Source organism: Palaemon carinicauda, chromosome 1 (genome assembly GCF_036898095.1).
Source record: "Palaemon carinicauda isolate YSFRI2023 chromosome 1, ASM3689809v2, whole genome shotgun sequence".
Lineage (NCBI taxonomy): Eukaryota > Metazoa > Arthropoda > Malacostraca > Decapoda > Palaemonidae > Palaemon > Palaemon carinicauda.
Window position 1 is genome coordinate 12,359,136 of NC_090725.1, and position 17,835 is coordinate 12,376,970.

The 17,835-nt window shown below is 45.4% G+C and overlaps 1 protein-coding gene across 4 annotated transcripts in view; it reads right to left on the reverse strand.

Annotated features, from left to right (window-relative positions):
- Positions 1 to 17,835, reverse strand: part of sol (small optic lobes) — a 362,901-nt gene that overhangs the window by 68,907 nt on the left and 276,159 nt on the right. For all 4 annotated transcript variants that reach the window (XM_068380123.1, XM_068380131.1, XM_068380144.1 and 1 more), the window contains one exon: positions 4,527 to 4,639. In XM_068380123.1, coding sequence (XP_068236224.1) covers positions 4,527 to 4,639 — 113 coding nt within the window. The remainder of the gene's footprint in view (positions 1 to 4,526; positions 4,640 to 17,835) is intronic.

Genomic DNA, 17,835 nt, shown 5'->3' on the forward strand with positions numbered 1-17,835 from the left:
CCATAGAGTGGTGGCAGGATCGGTCACACACTCTAAAAGGGATGCCCCTGTCCTCCCAACCTCCAAAATCTGCCAGTTTACGGACGGGTAGAAAGGAGGGGGAACGCACCTCCGGGGAAAAGACAGCGAATGGGACTTGGACAGAAAGGGAGAAGTCCCTGCAAAGCAATGTCCTAGAGATGAGAGCGGTCCAGGAAACCTGCAAATATTTCACGGAAGACTTGGAAGGGAATTCAGTGGCCCTGATGTCGGACAATGCAACTTTGGTTGAATACGTTAAGAAGATACGAAGGGCCCGTGACCATGACTCTCCCCAGCGCAGGACGGAGGAAGTGGTTGGTGAGACGACATCGGCGATGGAGGACTCCGCGTATAGGAGGGTATTCGCCTTGATTAAAGGCTACAATAGCCTGGTGGAACCCGTCCTACAGGAAGTGGAGACGTGGACCTCGGGCTTGAGCAAGTTTCTAGCCTACACCGCCCAGAAGTCCTCACTTTCCCTTCCTGAGGCCAGGAACGTGGGTATTGGAAGAACCCACATAGACAGAGTTATAACCCGCAATAGCGATTCCAGCACAGGCTATAGAGCGGCGAAACTCCTGCAGGGACTCAAGGCCCAAAGTAATTACCACACGTGGGAAAGTAGACCAAACGGGACATACAAGACAGGGGAAACCCTGGACATCCTTTGACAGGGCTACTGTACTCAGACGGAAGGGCGGCATCAGCTGCCACCTTCTTCTCCCAGTTTGAGTCTGCTGTTTCAGGGGGAGGGCTGAGATCAAAAGAGTTGTGCGGTCTGGCCCTTCAGATCCTGGATTGGGAAGGAAAAGAGGAAATCAACCCTACAGAAAGCTTCATTCTGGGTAAGAAGAACGTCCTAGCAGACGGCCTCAGCAGAATGGGACAAATAGTTGCGTCGGAGTGCTCCCTGCATCCACAAGTGGCAAGCGACATCATTCAGATGTGGGGGCCCCCGGTAATGGATCAGTTTGCAACAAGGGGGACGAACAACTCCCCGTATTCTGTTCACCTGTCCCAGACCCGAAGGCGGCATGGGAGGACTTGTCTCAACACAATTGGGACGATCTAGACGTGTACGATTTTCCCCCCCTTCTCCCTAATAAGTCAAGTCCTCAACATGGTGGGGGCAGCAACCAACCTTACAATGACTTTGGTAGCCCCTTTGTTGGTCGGAGAGAGAGTGGTTCGCAGACCTAATGAGTCTCGCCACTCTCCCTCCCTGGACTCTTCCCAACATACCAGATCTATGGAGACAACCACATTTTCAGTGGTTTCACGAAACCCACAAGCCCTTCGTCTTCGCGCCTGGAGGTTATCCAGTTCCTCCTGAAAAGACAAAGGTACTCAAGCAAGACAGATAGGAGGATACCCCTTTACCTGAGGAAATCCTCTACGGCCGTCTACCAATCCAAGTGGACGATGTGCGATAAGTGGACAAGGACAAGAAGATAGAACCCTTAGAAGCATCTGTGCCCATTATAGCGGATTTCCTGGTCCATCTCAGGGATAAGTTGGCCATGACAGTCCTAGCGATTAAGGGATTTTGAGCTGCCCTTGGTAAAGTTTTCCTCCTGAGAGGCATAGTTCTCGGTTCTTCAAGACAGGTGTCCATGCTCATCAAGACTTTCGAGCAATCAGGCCCCTTCTGCCCCGAGAATCCCGAATTGGGACCTGGCAAGGGTTCTGGATATGCTCCGAAAACCACCTTTCGAACCCTTAAGAGACATTGTAGACAGGAATCTCACATTCAAAGTGGTCTCCTTGTTAGCGTTAGCCTCAGCTAAGTGGGTGAGCGAGCTACAAGGATTTTTGTATGAGGAGGAGTATTCTAGAGGGTGGAAGAAGAGACCCCTTAAGTTAGTCCCCTCCTTCGTCGCCAAGACACAGGATCCGTCAGTTTGTGTTCCGAGGCTTGAGAGCTTTACGATCCCAGCAATCCCAAATGAAGGAAACCAGGAAGATTTGAAATTTCGCCTCGTCAGGGTGATTAGGAAAAGAATGGCGAAGCCCCGCCCGTCTATCAAGAACCTCGTCGTTTCCTGGGGTCAAACGAAAAAGAACATCAAGAATACAGTTTCCTTTTGGGTCAGACAAGGAATTAGGCAAGCTCCCTCAATGAGGGGTTTTCAGTGCCAAGAGAACCAAGGGCTCATGATGTTAGGGTTCTAGGCACCGCCCTTTCATCTGAAAAGAACATGTCGGTGGCTCAGGATCTTCGAGCAGGGACTTGGTCTAACCAGTCGACATTTCACCGATCATTATCTCAAGGACGGTACGAGGAACTCCCGGGATGGGCTTTCAGTCGGGCCGGTCATCTCAGCCTTCCATTCGGATTGACAAATTAAGCCCCGGCCTCGATAGTGAACCACAAATGTTCTAGACACGAGTATTTGGGAGATGTCCACTCACTACATTACTTACATTGTGAAAAAATTATAAGTTATAGATGGGAAAAATACAAATTATTTTTTCCTATCTTGTAGTTTTATATTTTTTTTATTAGAATGTTAGTTTTTTTATATTTTGGACCTTCAACCTTGTCTCATTATATCTATTTATTTTTTTCTCTTTTTTTTGCAGCAAGCCCTACTCCCTGTAGGGCTTGAAGATGGCAACTAGAATTGCAATCAAGTAGAGAAGCATTTTGCAGACATTTGACTGTTCTTATAGAAAGAAACCCCCAAGTGTGCAGGGATTTGACAAAAACTGTTGTGACTTAGCCTAGACAGTGGATAGCAGTAACAAATCTATAGCAAGCACACACTGTTTGTCCTGTTAACCCAGAGAATTGTTGGAGTGACGTGAACATTCCTCTAGCTTATAAACACTCTGTGAACTTGGTACTGTATAGTGATCTAGCAATGACTAGATTCTCAACAATGATGCAGTAAAACAATTTTGACATTTCTTAATTATGTTTATTGAACTGGTACTCATCAAATTGGCCTAGTCTGCCGCATGAATTGTGAATAGCATCCTTTATGTTAAGAAATGACTTATATTGAATCTTATTTTTTGTGTGTGTGACTTTGCAATCAAGAGGAGGGGCCTCAACAAAAATATTATTAGTGGTCTCGACTCTTATCCATTTTCATGGGTGTAGAATAACCCTGACATACTGTGTATCACCGAGGACTGTAGGACTTTTTTGCCTTTCTGGTGTAGAGGTGAGAATTTAGTCAGGTCCAATGTGTAACCTTGTTTTATATTCCCTTTGATCTTGATATAAGCAATCATTCACATTACATTGGAATTTTGCCAAGCTTTGTATACTATCTATACTTTAATATTTACTGTGTATTTTCTAGATTGAATCCTAAGAGAGACTGCCTAAATATATCTAGGTTGCTGCTCCTGGTTGTTGGAGACCTGTACTGTCCCAGTATTTTTTTTCTCTCAAAATAAATATTTCTTATATTTTAGAAACTGTTTTTTTCCCCAGTACATCATGTGTCCCTTTCTCAGCCACTAATTTTGCCTTTTTTTCTTTGGTATCATTGTTTCACCCCCCCCTTTTTTTCTCTCTACTAATGTTTAGTACTTACATAACCTGAAATTGGCTTACCTCTGAATAATATTATGCAACTACAGTTCTAGCTGGGTCCCCTTGCCCAGTAAAAACTCAAGGGGTGGTGCCCAGTGCTCCATTCTCTTGACCTGTTACCTAGATTTTTGGGTATTCCACAGTTTCACCTTTTTGTGTAGTGAACGTTGGAGTGTGGTTGGCACTCCGACACCAGGCAGTTTGGGTGCTACCTCTAGCCACAGTCCGCAAACTACTACAATATGTTGATTCTCTTGAACATTTCTTGCCATGGCAAGAGGGGCAATGCGATGCGGATCAATGTCTACCTGGCTCATGAAGCTACCACTGGGATGCCCATCATTGCCAGGGCATGAACGCATGATATTAAGCTTATTAACCATAATGCACACCTCACACTCGTAACTCAAAGATAATGATAGACACGCAAGTGACAATGAATAAGGAAAAAACAGGGCAACAAGCACTAATAGGGTATGCAAAACAAATGCGGATGTCTACATCGTAGAGAGAGGAGGGGATACTCCCTCTTAACGGACAACCAGAAGTGTAGTGAAGTGTGTCATGTCCCGATGCTCTGCGCCGCCATGCAATGAAGTTGCCTAGCAACAATATGATTAAGCAATCAAACCCTTTTTCTTTTTGATTGTCTGGTTGCAGAAAACAAGACTACAAGTAACCCATTTAAACGACTCAGAAGTTTGTATCCACACTGGAATAACTTAGAATTTTTAAGATGCAACTGATTACCATGTACAGTAAATGGAAATTTTCTAAGCTTTTATCTAGGTATAGATTAATGCTCAAACCAAGGTAGAGTAATTACAGTATACAACTTAAATTTGTCCTTATTTTAAACAACTGTTCTATTGGCACTTCTGCCCAAAATAATATCAGAAACACTTTAAAAGCAAAATCACATAAATCTAATAACAAAATCTGAAAAAATCCAGCTTACCTGATATACCCCTTCAGGACAAAAGTCACGTGTAACCATGATTTTCTTTACTAAATCTTCTCTTTCAGCCAACACTGCCAAGGCACTAAGCAACCAACAGTTTCCTAAAACACCTGAATAAAAAAAGAAATATTCTAGAAAATTCTAACAAACTAAGATGCTTTACACATGATGGAGTTGATCTATGTATGGACTGGACATAAATTCATGAGGACCAATAATTTACCTTTTTAATATCTTTGATTTCTGAATAGAAATATAAAAGGAGAACTGTCCAGATCTTTACAAAACCTGGGTTTTAAAAAGTTTGGTACTTCAAACGGTATTTTAGGATCCAAAAATTCTTTATGTGTATAATTAATATTATAGACGTATATTTGTCATAAATCAAGTAAAAATCTGAATAACATTTTATCATTACTCATTACACTAATTAATATCTCCATATTTTTATGGAACAAGCAAAAATCCCATGACAGTGAGCTTTCCGATTTTTCTTAGGTGCAGCTAAAAAATGTGAGCTTGGGGAAAAAGGGAACATTCAAAACCTTAACACAAGAATGGAGTTACAATTAACACAAAGTAAAGTACTATGGAATACTGTACTCAGAATCAGTAAGTACAGAATTCCATCTAAAATTGGAAACTGATATGAATCTGTGCTCTGGTTTTACTCAAATGCAGATTCATACGTTACATTAGATCTCTTTTCATACTAGCAGCTACTGTAGTGTTATTTCAAAAGACAAAATTGTATTACTGTATAAAGACTTGCAATAACAATAATATTATAACATAACTTAAACATAAGACAGAATACAGCAGATGTAGTTTCACAAAATTTTATCTACAAAAACTCTTGAAAATAGCTATTTTATATAATAGCTAAAATAAAAAGACAAATTTGGAAGCAATTTGTATTTTTCCTAACTATAAAAACTTGAAGTTCTTTACATAGAAGTTAGATTTGGGGCAAGCTGGCATTCTGGACATAGAAACTTTGAGTGAGGTGGCAACCATCCAATGGGCAGTAGAGGGAGAGATGTCTGATCCACCAGCTCACTCACTACCTCAAGCACTTTTGATTGCATGAAGGATTTACTGGAGGAAGGTGATAGCGGCACGAGCATGTGTGAAGAACTTCAGGTTTGTGTAGATAACGGATTTTGAGCGAAGCGAAAAATCTATTTTTGGGTGAGATGGCCATGTCGTCCTGATGGAAGTTCCTATAGGGTAGCTTCCTAGGGTATATTACAACTACGGCGATATTCCCAGAGAATTTACCTTAAGGTACCCAGAATTCTAACTCCTGGAGCGAATATCCCTAATGAAAGGGATATCGCGAAATATCAGAGGACGTATTCTTGACACGCCACATGGCAATCTGCACCCCGAACAGAGATAACACTTCGAAGGGGTCAATTGGCAAGAAAACGAAAACGAGAAAGAAAAAGGGAGAGCCGTTCCCAAGGCTCTCTCTTCTCCCGTTTCGTAAGCGTGCATTGCGCCGATTCTGGCGCCATCTGTATTCCTTGTAGCGATACACGAGGTGCTACAGATACTGTATGTAGGGAGGGGTCCTACAGCCCTTTCATAGAAAGGGAAGGGCGGGTCCATCAGGACGACATGGCCATCTCACCCAAAAATAGATTTTTCGCTTCGCTCAAATCCGTTTTTTGGGCTCAAGCCATGTCGTCCTGATGGAAGTATACCAGAGCATTACTGTATCTGTGGATTCTCAGAACGTGCCGTACTCCCCGGAGGTATTTCCCCGGTCGACTAGACCTAGAGACCTAAGATGTTACCGTTATACATCTTTTCAACTAACCATAAACCATGTTAGAGCTTCCTGCCCCCTACAGGGAAGAGTCCTACTAGACTCTGGGAAAGTCTCGAAGAGTACATATACCTATGTATGAATACCAGGCAAGCCAATATAGTGGTCTCACCCTATATTAAGTAAAGCATAGTTTGTAAAGAACCACTGCGTCAATATGAAATATCGACCAGTTCTCCGCTCAATACTTGTATTGGACAAAGGTTTATATCCGCATAGGAGGAAGCTGTAAATCCGCCACCATCCCCTTACGGGGTGGAGTCCTCCCGCTAAGGGAAAGCATAAACCAATGCAACATTAGCTTGCAAAAAGGAACAATCTATTAGAATTATCCCAGATAAATATACATAGAATGAATGCTCAATTATATCAATAAATTGACACAGGTGAAGGAGACGCAAGGTTCTCAAGAACAAGTTTATTGACAGACAATAAATAGACAGGTTAACAACAATTCTATATATACATATATGTATATATATATATATATATATATATATATATATATATATATATATATATATATATATATATATATATATATATATATAAATATATATATATATAAGAAAAGGATAACCAAAACTTTAAGCATAAGTATGATAGTAAACAGAAACTTGTTTATCTGAAAGAAAAACATTAGTGCCACTTTTAACATACCGAGGTATCAAAGTCAGAAAAGTCTGTATTACTAATCAGTTACATTAGCGTTAGAAACGCTCGGCACACATGTCTGCACTTATGCTAGGTTCACCTTTGGAAGTGGAACAGTCAACGTGGGCAACTCAGTGCCCTCACTTAGTTTGTAGCACAGTATGTAACTACACACTCACCCTGGAATTAATCGTCCCAATTAAAACCATTGTTCCTCGCAGAGTTAAACAGCAGGGTTAACAACGCAACCCACTGCTACCACAGATCTCTTTAGTTGCTCCACTTGCTTCGCATAGTGGCGAAAGAACACTCTGGAAGACTTCCAGCCAGTGTATGAACGAAGATGTTCAAAATCCATACAATTAAAGAAATTTAAGGATGAGGCAACTTTCCTCAGATCGTGACCTGCGGGTGTACTGTCAGGATCCGCTCTGCGAATAAAATATGTGATTTTCGCCCTGAGTTGATTCGGTGATAAATTTGAGCCTGATGTTTCTCCCCTGAATAGTTGACCACCCTTGAAGTCTGAAGTTCTATGAAGATAGACCTTTAGGCATTCTACTGGACATAGAGATGCATCTTCTTTCAGAGGGCAGATTCTCCAGGGACCCCACCTGTTGGTGGGTAACTCATTCTTGGCGAGAAACGTAGGATCCGGAAACAGGTTCAGTTCTCCCCCATCCAGGAACTGAACACGACCTTCCTCTCTCGAGAGGGCTACAATCTCACTAACCCTGGCCCCGGACGCGAGTGCAAATAGGAAAATAACTTTTTGGGTCAAATCCTTTAACGCACACTCCTCATTGCTCAACAGAGAAGCGAAATGAAGAACTTTGTCTAAAGACCATGAAATGGGCTTTGGAGGTGCTGAAGGTCTGAGCCTAGCGCAGGCTTTCGGAACTTTATTAAAGATCTCGTTAGCGAGGTCAACCTGGAAGGCATATAGAATGGGTCTTGTCAAAGCAGACTTACACGTCGAAATCGTGTTAGCTGCCAACCCTTGACCATGGAGGTGGATGAAGAAAGATAAGCAGAAGTCCGTCAAGATCTCCTGCGGATTCTTTGCCTTGACAAAGGCCACCCATTTTCTAAAAGATGACTCATATTGCCTTCCAGTAGATTTGCACTTATATTCCTCTAGGAAGTCTATGCTGGCTTTCGAAATCCCGAAACGCTTTCTCACCGCTAGGAAGAGAAAATCATGAGCTGCAGGGTCCGGGTTTTCTGTAATGAAGCGCAGACAGTTGACTTCTGGACTCGCTGGGTCAGAACTGGATCTGGTAGCGGTAGAAACTTCAACCGTAGTTCCAATGCCAGGGGGAACCACACGCTGTTCGGCCACTTGTGGGCCACTATTGCCGCTACCCCCTTGAAGGATCTCAGTTTGTTGAGGACCCTCAACAGAAGGTTGTGAGGAGGGAACAGATAAATCCTGGACCATCTGTTCCAGTCGAGGGACATCGCGTCCACTGCTTCCGCTAAGGGGTCCTCGTACGGGGACACGTACAGGGGCAACTTCTTGTTGTCTTTCGTCGCAAAGAGGTCTATCTGCAGTTCTGGGACTTGACTTAAGATGAAGGAGAATGATCCTGCGTCTAGGGACCATTCCGACTCTATCGGTGTGAACCTGGATAGAGCGTCCGCTGTCACATTGCGGACTCCTTGAAGGTGAACTGCCGACAGGTACCACTTCTTCTTTTCCGCCAATGGGAAGATGGCCAACATCACCTGGTTGAGAGGTGGTGACCTTGATCCTTGTCGATTCAAGCATCTCACAACTACCTCGCTGTCCATCACCAACCTTATGTGGATCGAGTGACGCGGGGAGACTTTCTTTAAGGTAAGGAGCACTGCCATAGCTTCTAGAAAGTTTATGTGAAAGGTCTTGAATAGCTTGGACCAAGTCCCCTGGACTTTTTTCTGATGAGAGTGACCTCCCCATCCCTCCTTCGAGGCGTCTGAGTGAATTGTCACCGACGGGGGAGGTGGCTGAAGAAGAACCGACTTCTTTAGATGTCTGGCTTGGGACCAAGGCCTGAGAAGAGTACGTAGACGAAGCGGAACTGGTCTTCTCAGATCTCTTCGCGCGTTTGATGCATAACTTCTCCAAACTCCGGTTGCATCCTTTAGCTGTGCTCTTAGCACCGGGTCTGTCACCGAAGCAAACTGGAGAGAACCCAGTACTCTCTCCTGTTCGCGTCTTGATATCCTTTCGGAATCTAGAAGTCTCTTGACAGAACCTGCTATCTCCTTCCTTTTCTTCGCCGGGATGGAGAAACGGTGTGACATTAGGTCCCAGTGGATTCCCAGCCACTGGAACTTTTGAGATGGAGAAAGTCGAGACTTTTTTCTGTTGATCTTGAAGCCTAGATACTCTAGGAACTGGATCACTTGAATGGAAGCTTGCAAGCATTCTGTCTTGGATGCTGCCCACACCAGCCAGTCGTCCAGGTAGGCTACTACCTGAATTCCCTTTAGGCGTAATTGTTTGAGAGCTACGCTTGCAAGCTTCGTGAAGATCCTTGGAGCTATATTTAGCCCAAATGGCATGGCTCTGAAGGCGTATAGTCTTCGTTGTAGCTTGAACCCTAGGTAGGGGGAGAGTCGACGGTTGATTGGAATGTGCCAATAGGCGTCTGACAAGTCTATGGAGACGGTATATGCCCTCTTGGGCAGTAAGGTCCTTATGTGTTGCAGTGTTAGCATCTTGAACTTGCAGTTCACTATGAACTTGTTGAGTGGCGACAAGTCCAGAATGACTCTGAGTTTTTCCGAGTCCTTCTTGGGAACACAAAACAGCCTCCCTTGGAATTTGATGGACTTTACCCTTCGGATCACTTTTTTCTCCAACAAATCTTGGATGTACTCCTCCAGAACGGGGGTGGAGTGTTGGAAAAACCGAGGGCACGGGGGTGGAGTGCTGTACCAGCTCCAGCCCAGTCCATTCTTGAGTAGGCTGTGGGCCCAGGGATCGAAGGTCCACCGATCCCGAAAATTCTGAAGTCTCCCTCCTACCGGTATCATCTCACTTGGACTGTTGTCCTGAGGTCTTGCCTCCTTGACCGCGACCACCCCTGAATCCCCTTCCCCTTGAGGGGCGCCTAGACGAGCCTCTGGCTGCTCCTCTAGGCTTTGCTCGAAAGGAAGTTGACTGCCCTTCGAACGTTGGGTTGAATGCCGGGGACTGCGTCGACACGGCCTGGGGTACCCACTGGAAAGTGGTCGGGGTTTGTGCCACCATCTGGGGCACTGAAGGCATCGGCAATTGCTGTTGCTGTTCAAATGGCTTGGCTGGCCGAGACGGTAGCCTAGTCCTCTTAGTCTTCCTCTTTGGTTGGGGACCCTCATCCGGGGAAGACTTTCTCTTGATAGACAGGCCCCACTTCTGGAGAAGATTTCTATTCTCCGTGGCGGCCTTATCAACAACTTCTTTGACCAATTCGCTAAGGAAAAGGTCTTTGCCCCAAATGTTGGAGGAGATTAGTTTCCTTGGCTCGTGCCTCACCGTAGCCGAGGTGAACACGAACTCCCTACAAGCTCTCCTCGCCCTGACGAAGCTGTAAAGATCCTTCGTCACTGTGGCCAGATGAGTCTTGGCCACTACCATGAACATTTCATGGACCTTGGGGTCACTTGCCATCGTCTCAAGAGTGGTCTGAAGAGACACTGAGGCAGCCAGTCTTTCTTTTGTCTCGAGTTCTCTCCGCAAAAGAAAGTCAGACAGCTTAGGGAGGTTCTCACCGAACTGACGTCCGGCAATATCAGCCTCCAACTTCCCGACTGAGAAGGTAAGATGGACGTCCTTCCAGTCCTTGTGGTCCATAGGTAGGGCCAGCGACAAGGGTTTACACTCCTCCAGGGAGGGGCAAGGCTTGCCAGCCTCGACTGCTTTTAATACAGCCGCAAACCCTTTCTGCAAAAAGGGGAAGGCTCTAGCAGGAGAGCACACAAAGGAAGGGAGCTTCTTACTCAATGCAGCTACCTTTGAGTTCGTGAAGCCCCTCTCTTTCATCGAAGATGAAAGCAAAGCTTGAGCCTTAGCATGGTCCATCACTATGACCTCCTTCGGCTCTGTCTCCTCCTTTGAAGCTGGTTCCTTCCTCAACCGGACATAACAGTCCGGATATGACCCTTTGCTGGGCCAGAATTCCACCTCCTCAAGGGGAACTGAACCCAGCTTATCCGACATGACGATCTTTCCAGTCGTCATCGGCATGTGTTCAGCATATCTCCACGGGTTAGTATCTGAGCACAAGGGAAGGTCTTTCACATTGAGCCTTTTCTGGGGCCCACGTGATGCTGCAAGCTTCTGCATCTGCAGTTCCATTGCAGCCGCCTTCTCAATATTCTCCTTCTGTATTTGTTGGATCATTCCAACAATGGAGGAGAGGGCCTGTCCCAGCTCTACTGGGAGAGCGGACGATGTTGAGGGAATAGGTTCAGAGATCTGAACCGGAGCAGCCGACACCTCGTCGGCCTCTTCCTCTACAATGTCTGGGGCTTGATCTTCATCCTGGCCTCCTGCCAGGAGGTCTTCCTCCAGACGCTCGGACACGTCTGACATCCTGTCGTCCAACTGGATGTCTTGCAAGGCGACCGCGACTTCAGCATCCACCTGGATCTGAACTAGGGGGATCTCCTCTTGAGGCTGGGGAATCACTGCATCAGCTGATGCCCTAGGGAAAAGGTAAGCCCTCATCTTCTCACTTGGAAGATAAGGTCAAGAGGTGTTCTTCTGGAAGCCCCTTACCCAGGTACGAAGCTTCTCCCTTGCTATATCCCTTGATTCCGCTGTCCTAGGGGAATCAAAAGCCTCAGTAATCAGGTTAGAGCACACGGTACATACCTGGGGGTCCCAATACAGGAGATCACCCTTGGAGACAGCGCATGCTGTGTGCCTCCTACATAACTCATGTCCGCAGAAGTTCTTACTGCGGACGTTGCAGAAAGCACTTCCGCACTTCAGACGTTCCTCCTGTAAAGAGAAGAAATTTCCATGAGTATCAAGTGAACTACGTATCACTGGATATGCACAGTTAGCATAACAAATCAGAAAGGAAAGACACACACTTGTGTTTCCCGCACAACCAAATGTTGCAGCCTTCCAGATAATAAAATCGTATGGTTAATCTGTCCTAGAGTAACCAATGACAAATTTCCAGAGGAAACAGGTGGAGCTCACACCTAAGAAATGATTTTAAAATACCGGATAATAGACAAGAAAGAACTCACTTTCTTATCTGTAAGGCAACACCAAAGGGCTGTGCAAGACAACACAAAAGTGTTAGAACACACAGTGTTGTACCAATACCATACTATAGTTTTCTCCCTACAGTATATGCTATACTGAAGAATACTGGTACAGTATAGAAGGTAATGCGCCGGCCGGCACACACCATAACTAGCTTTAAAGTATACTACTTAACAGCTATAAGGCGGCAGAACGCTGGTTCAAATGCATGTGCCGGCCGGCAACAGCCAATGTCGGCTACACAAGGTAGCACCCGGCTGCCGGCCACCGCTCGTAGCGACCGGCAGACAAGGGCATGACAATGGCCGGCCGGCAAAGGTAAACAACCGATGCAGCCAGCAGCAAAAGAACCAGAGAACTCCGACTGCCCGGCTGCCAGCCACATAGGCCGGCAGCCGGGTCGGGTACAGCACTAGAAGAAAACAGAATGGATGCCAGGATAAGAGAGTGTACTACCTCAAAGCCCGGCAATCCGAAAGAGTGCTAGTAAGGAAGGGGAGAATCAAATTCAGGCTTCCTGACCAATGCCGTCTGGCTCTACAGACAGACATGGATGAGGGACCAAGGGAGGTCCGGGCAGCACTCAAAGCAGAAGACCTTTGCCGGCCAGCACACTCTGCCGGCCGGCAAGGAACTGAGTCAATTCCACATCCTCACCTATACTAGGTCCAGATGTAGAATGACGTACAGTACTGTAACGGCTAGGCCATTACAGAGATAGAGGGGGAAGGGACAAAGAGGGTCCTACCAACCTTGCTTTAGGAAAGAATCACCCGCAGCCAAGAAAACTCATCTTAGCCTAAGGGAGATCCAAGGAGGGAGGCCAGCAATACTTGCCAACCCCCACTGAACCAAAGCAAGGAAGGTGTTGCTACTCCCGGGGAGAGGATCTCATCCTCCTACCGAGAACAGCAACAAGGACTAGTCTGTTAGATCACAAAAGAAGGAATCATCTCGTACAGAAACCTTCGGGAGTGACCTAAGGAGGTTAAGCCTCCTATGTCTGCGTCAGACTAGCGAGGGAGCTCAACCCCAAGCCAAACAAACACAGACACAGACTAAAAACTCTGATGTTCTGCCCCTCTCTGAAGCCAGACTTACTGGAACAGGAAGGTACAGTAACACCCCAATATAGTTGTATCGAAAATTAATTCAGATAAACCACTAGGGTTAAGCCCAAGGCTTAAACAGAGGGAAAGGGATTGCATACCTTCTCCGAAGAAAAGTTAGCAACCGGGGAGTATGAGAAAGTATACTAAGGCTCCATAGGCAACTTAGCCTAGGCACCAAGAGAATCGATTACCTAAATCACCGAAACTCACTCGTATACTATCTTGGAAATAATCAATATAATCTTAAATGTATAAAACTGCCTAAAGCTTCAATAAAATTTTAAAACACTCGGAAATCCAAAATTCATGCAGGAAAGTACTAGGGCCTAACGACTAGGCTACATGGTCTAGCGTAGGCCAGAATTGGCGAATACTTCGCCAAAACAAACAATACTAAAAGCACGAATAAGGAAATCCTATGTAACGCTAAATAGCTAAAATTATTAAAGCAAAACAGCCGGGAACGTCGCTCTGGCTAACTAAAACTCATACCTAGCGAGCGACAGCGTCCAGGACGCCTCCGGTAGGCAACGGCTCTTGTAACAAAGATTATTACTATTAATCACTTTAAAAATTACCAAGAGCCTACATTTATACATAAAAGAAATGGTACTCAACTTATCAGAGGCAGACGAAGTTGGAGAAGCCATAAAAAGATGATTAAATCCAAGATTTTGCGAGAAACACAGGAAAAAACACCGAGTTGTTAAGCTACGCAAAAAGGAATACAGATGGCGCCAGAATCGGCGCAATGCACGCTTACGAAACGGGAGAAGAGAGAGCCTTGGGAACGGCTCTCCCTTTTTCTTTCTCGTTTTCGTTTTCTTGCCAATTGACCCCTTCGAAGTGTTATCTCTGTTCGGGGTGCAGATTGCCATGTGGCGTGTCAAGAATACGTCCTCTGATATTTCGCGATATCCCTTTCATTAGGGATATTCGCTCCAGGAGTTAGAATTCTGGGTACCTTAAGGTAAATTCTCTGGGAATATCGCCGTAGTTGTAATATACCCTAGGAAGCTACCCTATAGGAACTTCCATCAGGATGACATGGCTTGAGCCCAAAAAGGAAATATACAAATTGCCCTGTACTTCCAAATTTGTTATTCGCTCCAACACGGATACAAAGCCTCATTCTTTATGCAGGAGACTTATCTATAGGTGGGTGGAAGTCCATTCAACTGGCTAAAAACTTTGCCCTAGGATTGTCAAATCCGAGCATAGGAAAATTTGAGTTGGGTATCCTAACACCTCGTGAACCTGTCGGTTTGATAATACCAGAGAGGTCAATGGCCCGTGCAATAATGGTCAGTGAGTGAAGAACCATTCTGTGACCTTACGTTTATGTATAACCTCAGGTTTGTTATTATACACACCGAGACCTATGCAACAGAACTCTCCCTTGCCATGAAATTGGCGATGTGACGGAGTATATTTGTAAATGAACAGAGAAATATTCATGCAACTTGCATTATAAGGCTTACCTGCAATTGATGGGTGGAAGTTAGCAAGGCCTCAGAGAGGGGAAGATAAAGAAAAGAAAATGGCAGTCATTCCTTTACATTCAACCCAGACTAAAACCGTAACATCTGCCCTTGGCTGACCACTAATTGTCTTGTAAGGAGCTTAGGCAGCTAAACCACTTGCTCAGCAGCCACCACAGGGATTGGAGAAAAAGTGTCTAGGGACCCGTGTTTTAGGTCTTGCAGGTAATGGGTGGTGAAGATCGTCTGACGCTACCACACATCAACTTGTAATACCTGCGACACAAATTAGTTCGTTTAGAATGCCAGCGACGTGCCTACCTGTATGCCCGATGTCATGAGCTCTGGGTCGTCTCCTCTAGTGATGGGGGGAAGGATTGAGGGCATGGTTAATGATCTGCCTGATCCAGGAGGAAATTGTATTCTTAGAAATCTTCCTTGACTCTGCCCGTATTGAAAAGCAGCTGTCTATTATGTGGGCAAGCTCTTCTGGTATGCTTGATAGCACCTTCACAGGAAATAGTAACAGCTGATCCATGTCATCGATTACCTCCTGTAGACTTGCAATCCGGAGGGGCCAGTATCTACTGTCTACAACAGATGAGTTTTGAGCCTTTGAATAAATTTAAGGACAAAGCTGTGAGTAACTTGCCCGATTGCCTTGAATGGGTGATGACGTAGCAAAAACCATGCAACTTGAAGGTGAGGAAAAAAATTGTCAAAGGGTCAAGTCACGACCTGACACTGACAACGGTTTTCAGGGTGTGTAATACTTTGACCATGTTTCAAGGAGGGGGTTTGACTCCTGTCCGAGGGCAAGACAACTCAAAGCATGAAGATGAAACATGAACCCCTTTCAGTCTAAAAATCTTGCTTAAGGCCAAGCGATCACCTTTCACCAATCAGACAGCAGTTTTTCCTCACAGATACATAACAAATCCCCAGCAATCGGGGGTATAGTGGCTCCAAGTGAAGAGACAAACTTTCTAGGACACCAACCACAAAAAATTGCCCACTTCACCTCATAGACTGCCACAAAAGACCTCCTGAGGTATCTAGAAATCCTTTTCGCCACTGATCAAGAGTGAGAAGATGCTGGCTAGACTCCAGGCACGAAGTTGTAAGGATGCAACTGCCATACGGTACATCCTCACGTGTGGTTGACGTAGAAGGTCATATAAATAGGGTAACTCGCTTAGAACCTCTGTCTGCAGCAGCAAAAGGTCCAGGTAAAACACTGCATATTGCCATTATGAATCTATTAGCATCATTGATAGGTTGAAAAATTATCTCACCTTGTTGAAGAGCCTTCATATCAGGCAAAATAGGGGGACGAGTAGGCGTCTAGGTCGTCCCAAGGATGTTGGAGGGCATCTTGGAACACTAACTGTGAATCTGGTACTGGAGACCATGTATTGGCAGCTTGTGATTGAGAGATGTCGCGAAGAGGTCTATAAAAGGGGAACCCCACAAAGTCAGGACTTTGGTTGCTATCCGAGGATCCATGTATTGGCAGCTTGTGATTGAGAGATGTCGCGAAGAGGTCTATAAAAGGGGAACCCCACAAAGTCAGGACTTTGGTTGCTATCCGAGGATCCAGAGACAATTCATCCCCAGCTGAGTCTTCCTGCTCAGATTGTCCGTTAAGATGTTCATTTTGCCTGGGATAAACCAGGCTGATAGTGAGATCTGTTTATTTTCTATACATCTCAAAATATTGACAGCCAGATGGAAGAGCTGACGGGAGAGGGTAATACCTTATTTCTTTAGGTATGCCACTACGGTTGTGTTGCAGCTCATTAGCACTACTGAGGGACCTGAAAGGAGCTGTTGGAAGTGTTGAAGGGCTAGAAAGGCTGCCTTCAACTCCAGGAAGTTTATGTGGCATTGACGATCGGGATCGCACCATAGCCCAGAGGCCATGTGCTGTTGCAGGCAAGTCCCACACCCTTCTTTAGATACATCTGTGAAGAGCATTAAATTTGGGGGAGGGTGGAGAGATCTACCCCATGGCGAAAGTTGTAGTTTTGCATCCACTAACTCTAAATCTTTCTTGTGTCCTGATCCTACCAGAACAAATGCTTCTGAAGGATCCGTGCACTGAGACCCTAGGGTATTCAGTTGCCACTGAAGTGCCCGAATGCAAAGGGAACTGTTGGGGACTAAGCGGTCCAAGGATGCAAGGTGTCCCAACAGACGTTGCCATCAGCAGGCTGCCAGCGAACTCCAGAGAGAAAGGGTCCTTAAACCTTTCGATTTTTCTCTGATGGAAAAATCTTTCCTAATTGGGTGTTGATATGTATTCCCAAAAATACCAAATTTTGTTTTGGCTCCAGGAATGATTTCTCAAAATTTACTATAACTCCCAGATCAAAGGAAAGCTCAAGGAGCGTGTCTTGGGGTAGAAGTGTCTCCACTGAGTCTGTCAGAATTAGCTAGTTGTCCAGATAATGGATCGCCTGTATGACTGTGGCTCCTGTCTACATCTTGAACAGATTCTAAAGGATAAACTTGTTCACGGCCAAGTCTATGACTGGTCCAGCCTCCTAACACCTTCTCTACAAGAAAGTGTCGAATGAAAAAGACTGGGGACCAGTTGATATCCTGAAGAGCACCTTATCTAACATTATCTGGACTTCTGCCTAAAGGCCAATGTTCTTCTCTGATCTCTTGGCAAAGAACAATGGACTCATTTGGTGACGAAACAGGGAAGAGGGAGACCTGATGAACAGGACAATGCACCCTGACTGAAGGACACTTAATGTACAGGGTACGACCCCATAGAACTCCAGACACTACCACCTGCGTCCCTAAAGGTGGAATAGCAGGATGAGTGCCCCCCTGGCAGGGACGCTGTCCCCATCTAGCAGGGACGCTGTCCCCATCTAGCAGGGATGCTGTCCCCATCTAGCAGCTCTACCTTCCTTTCCTATAGGTCCTTTTCCCTAAAAGGGTTGTTTGGAAGGTTCACTCT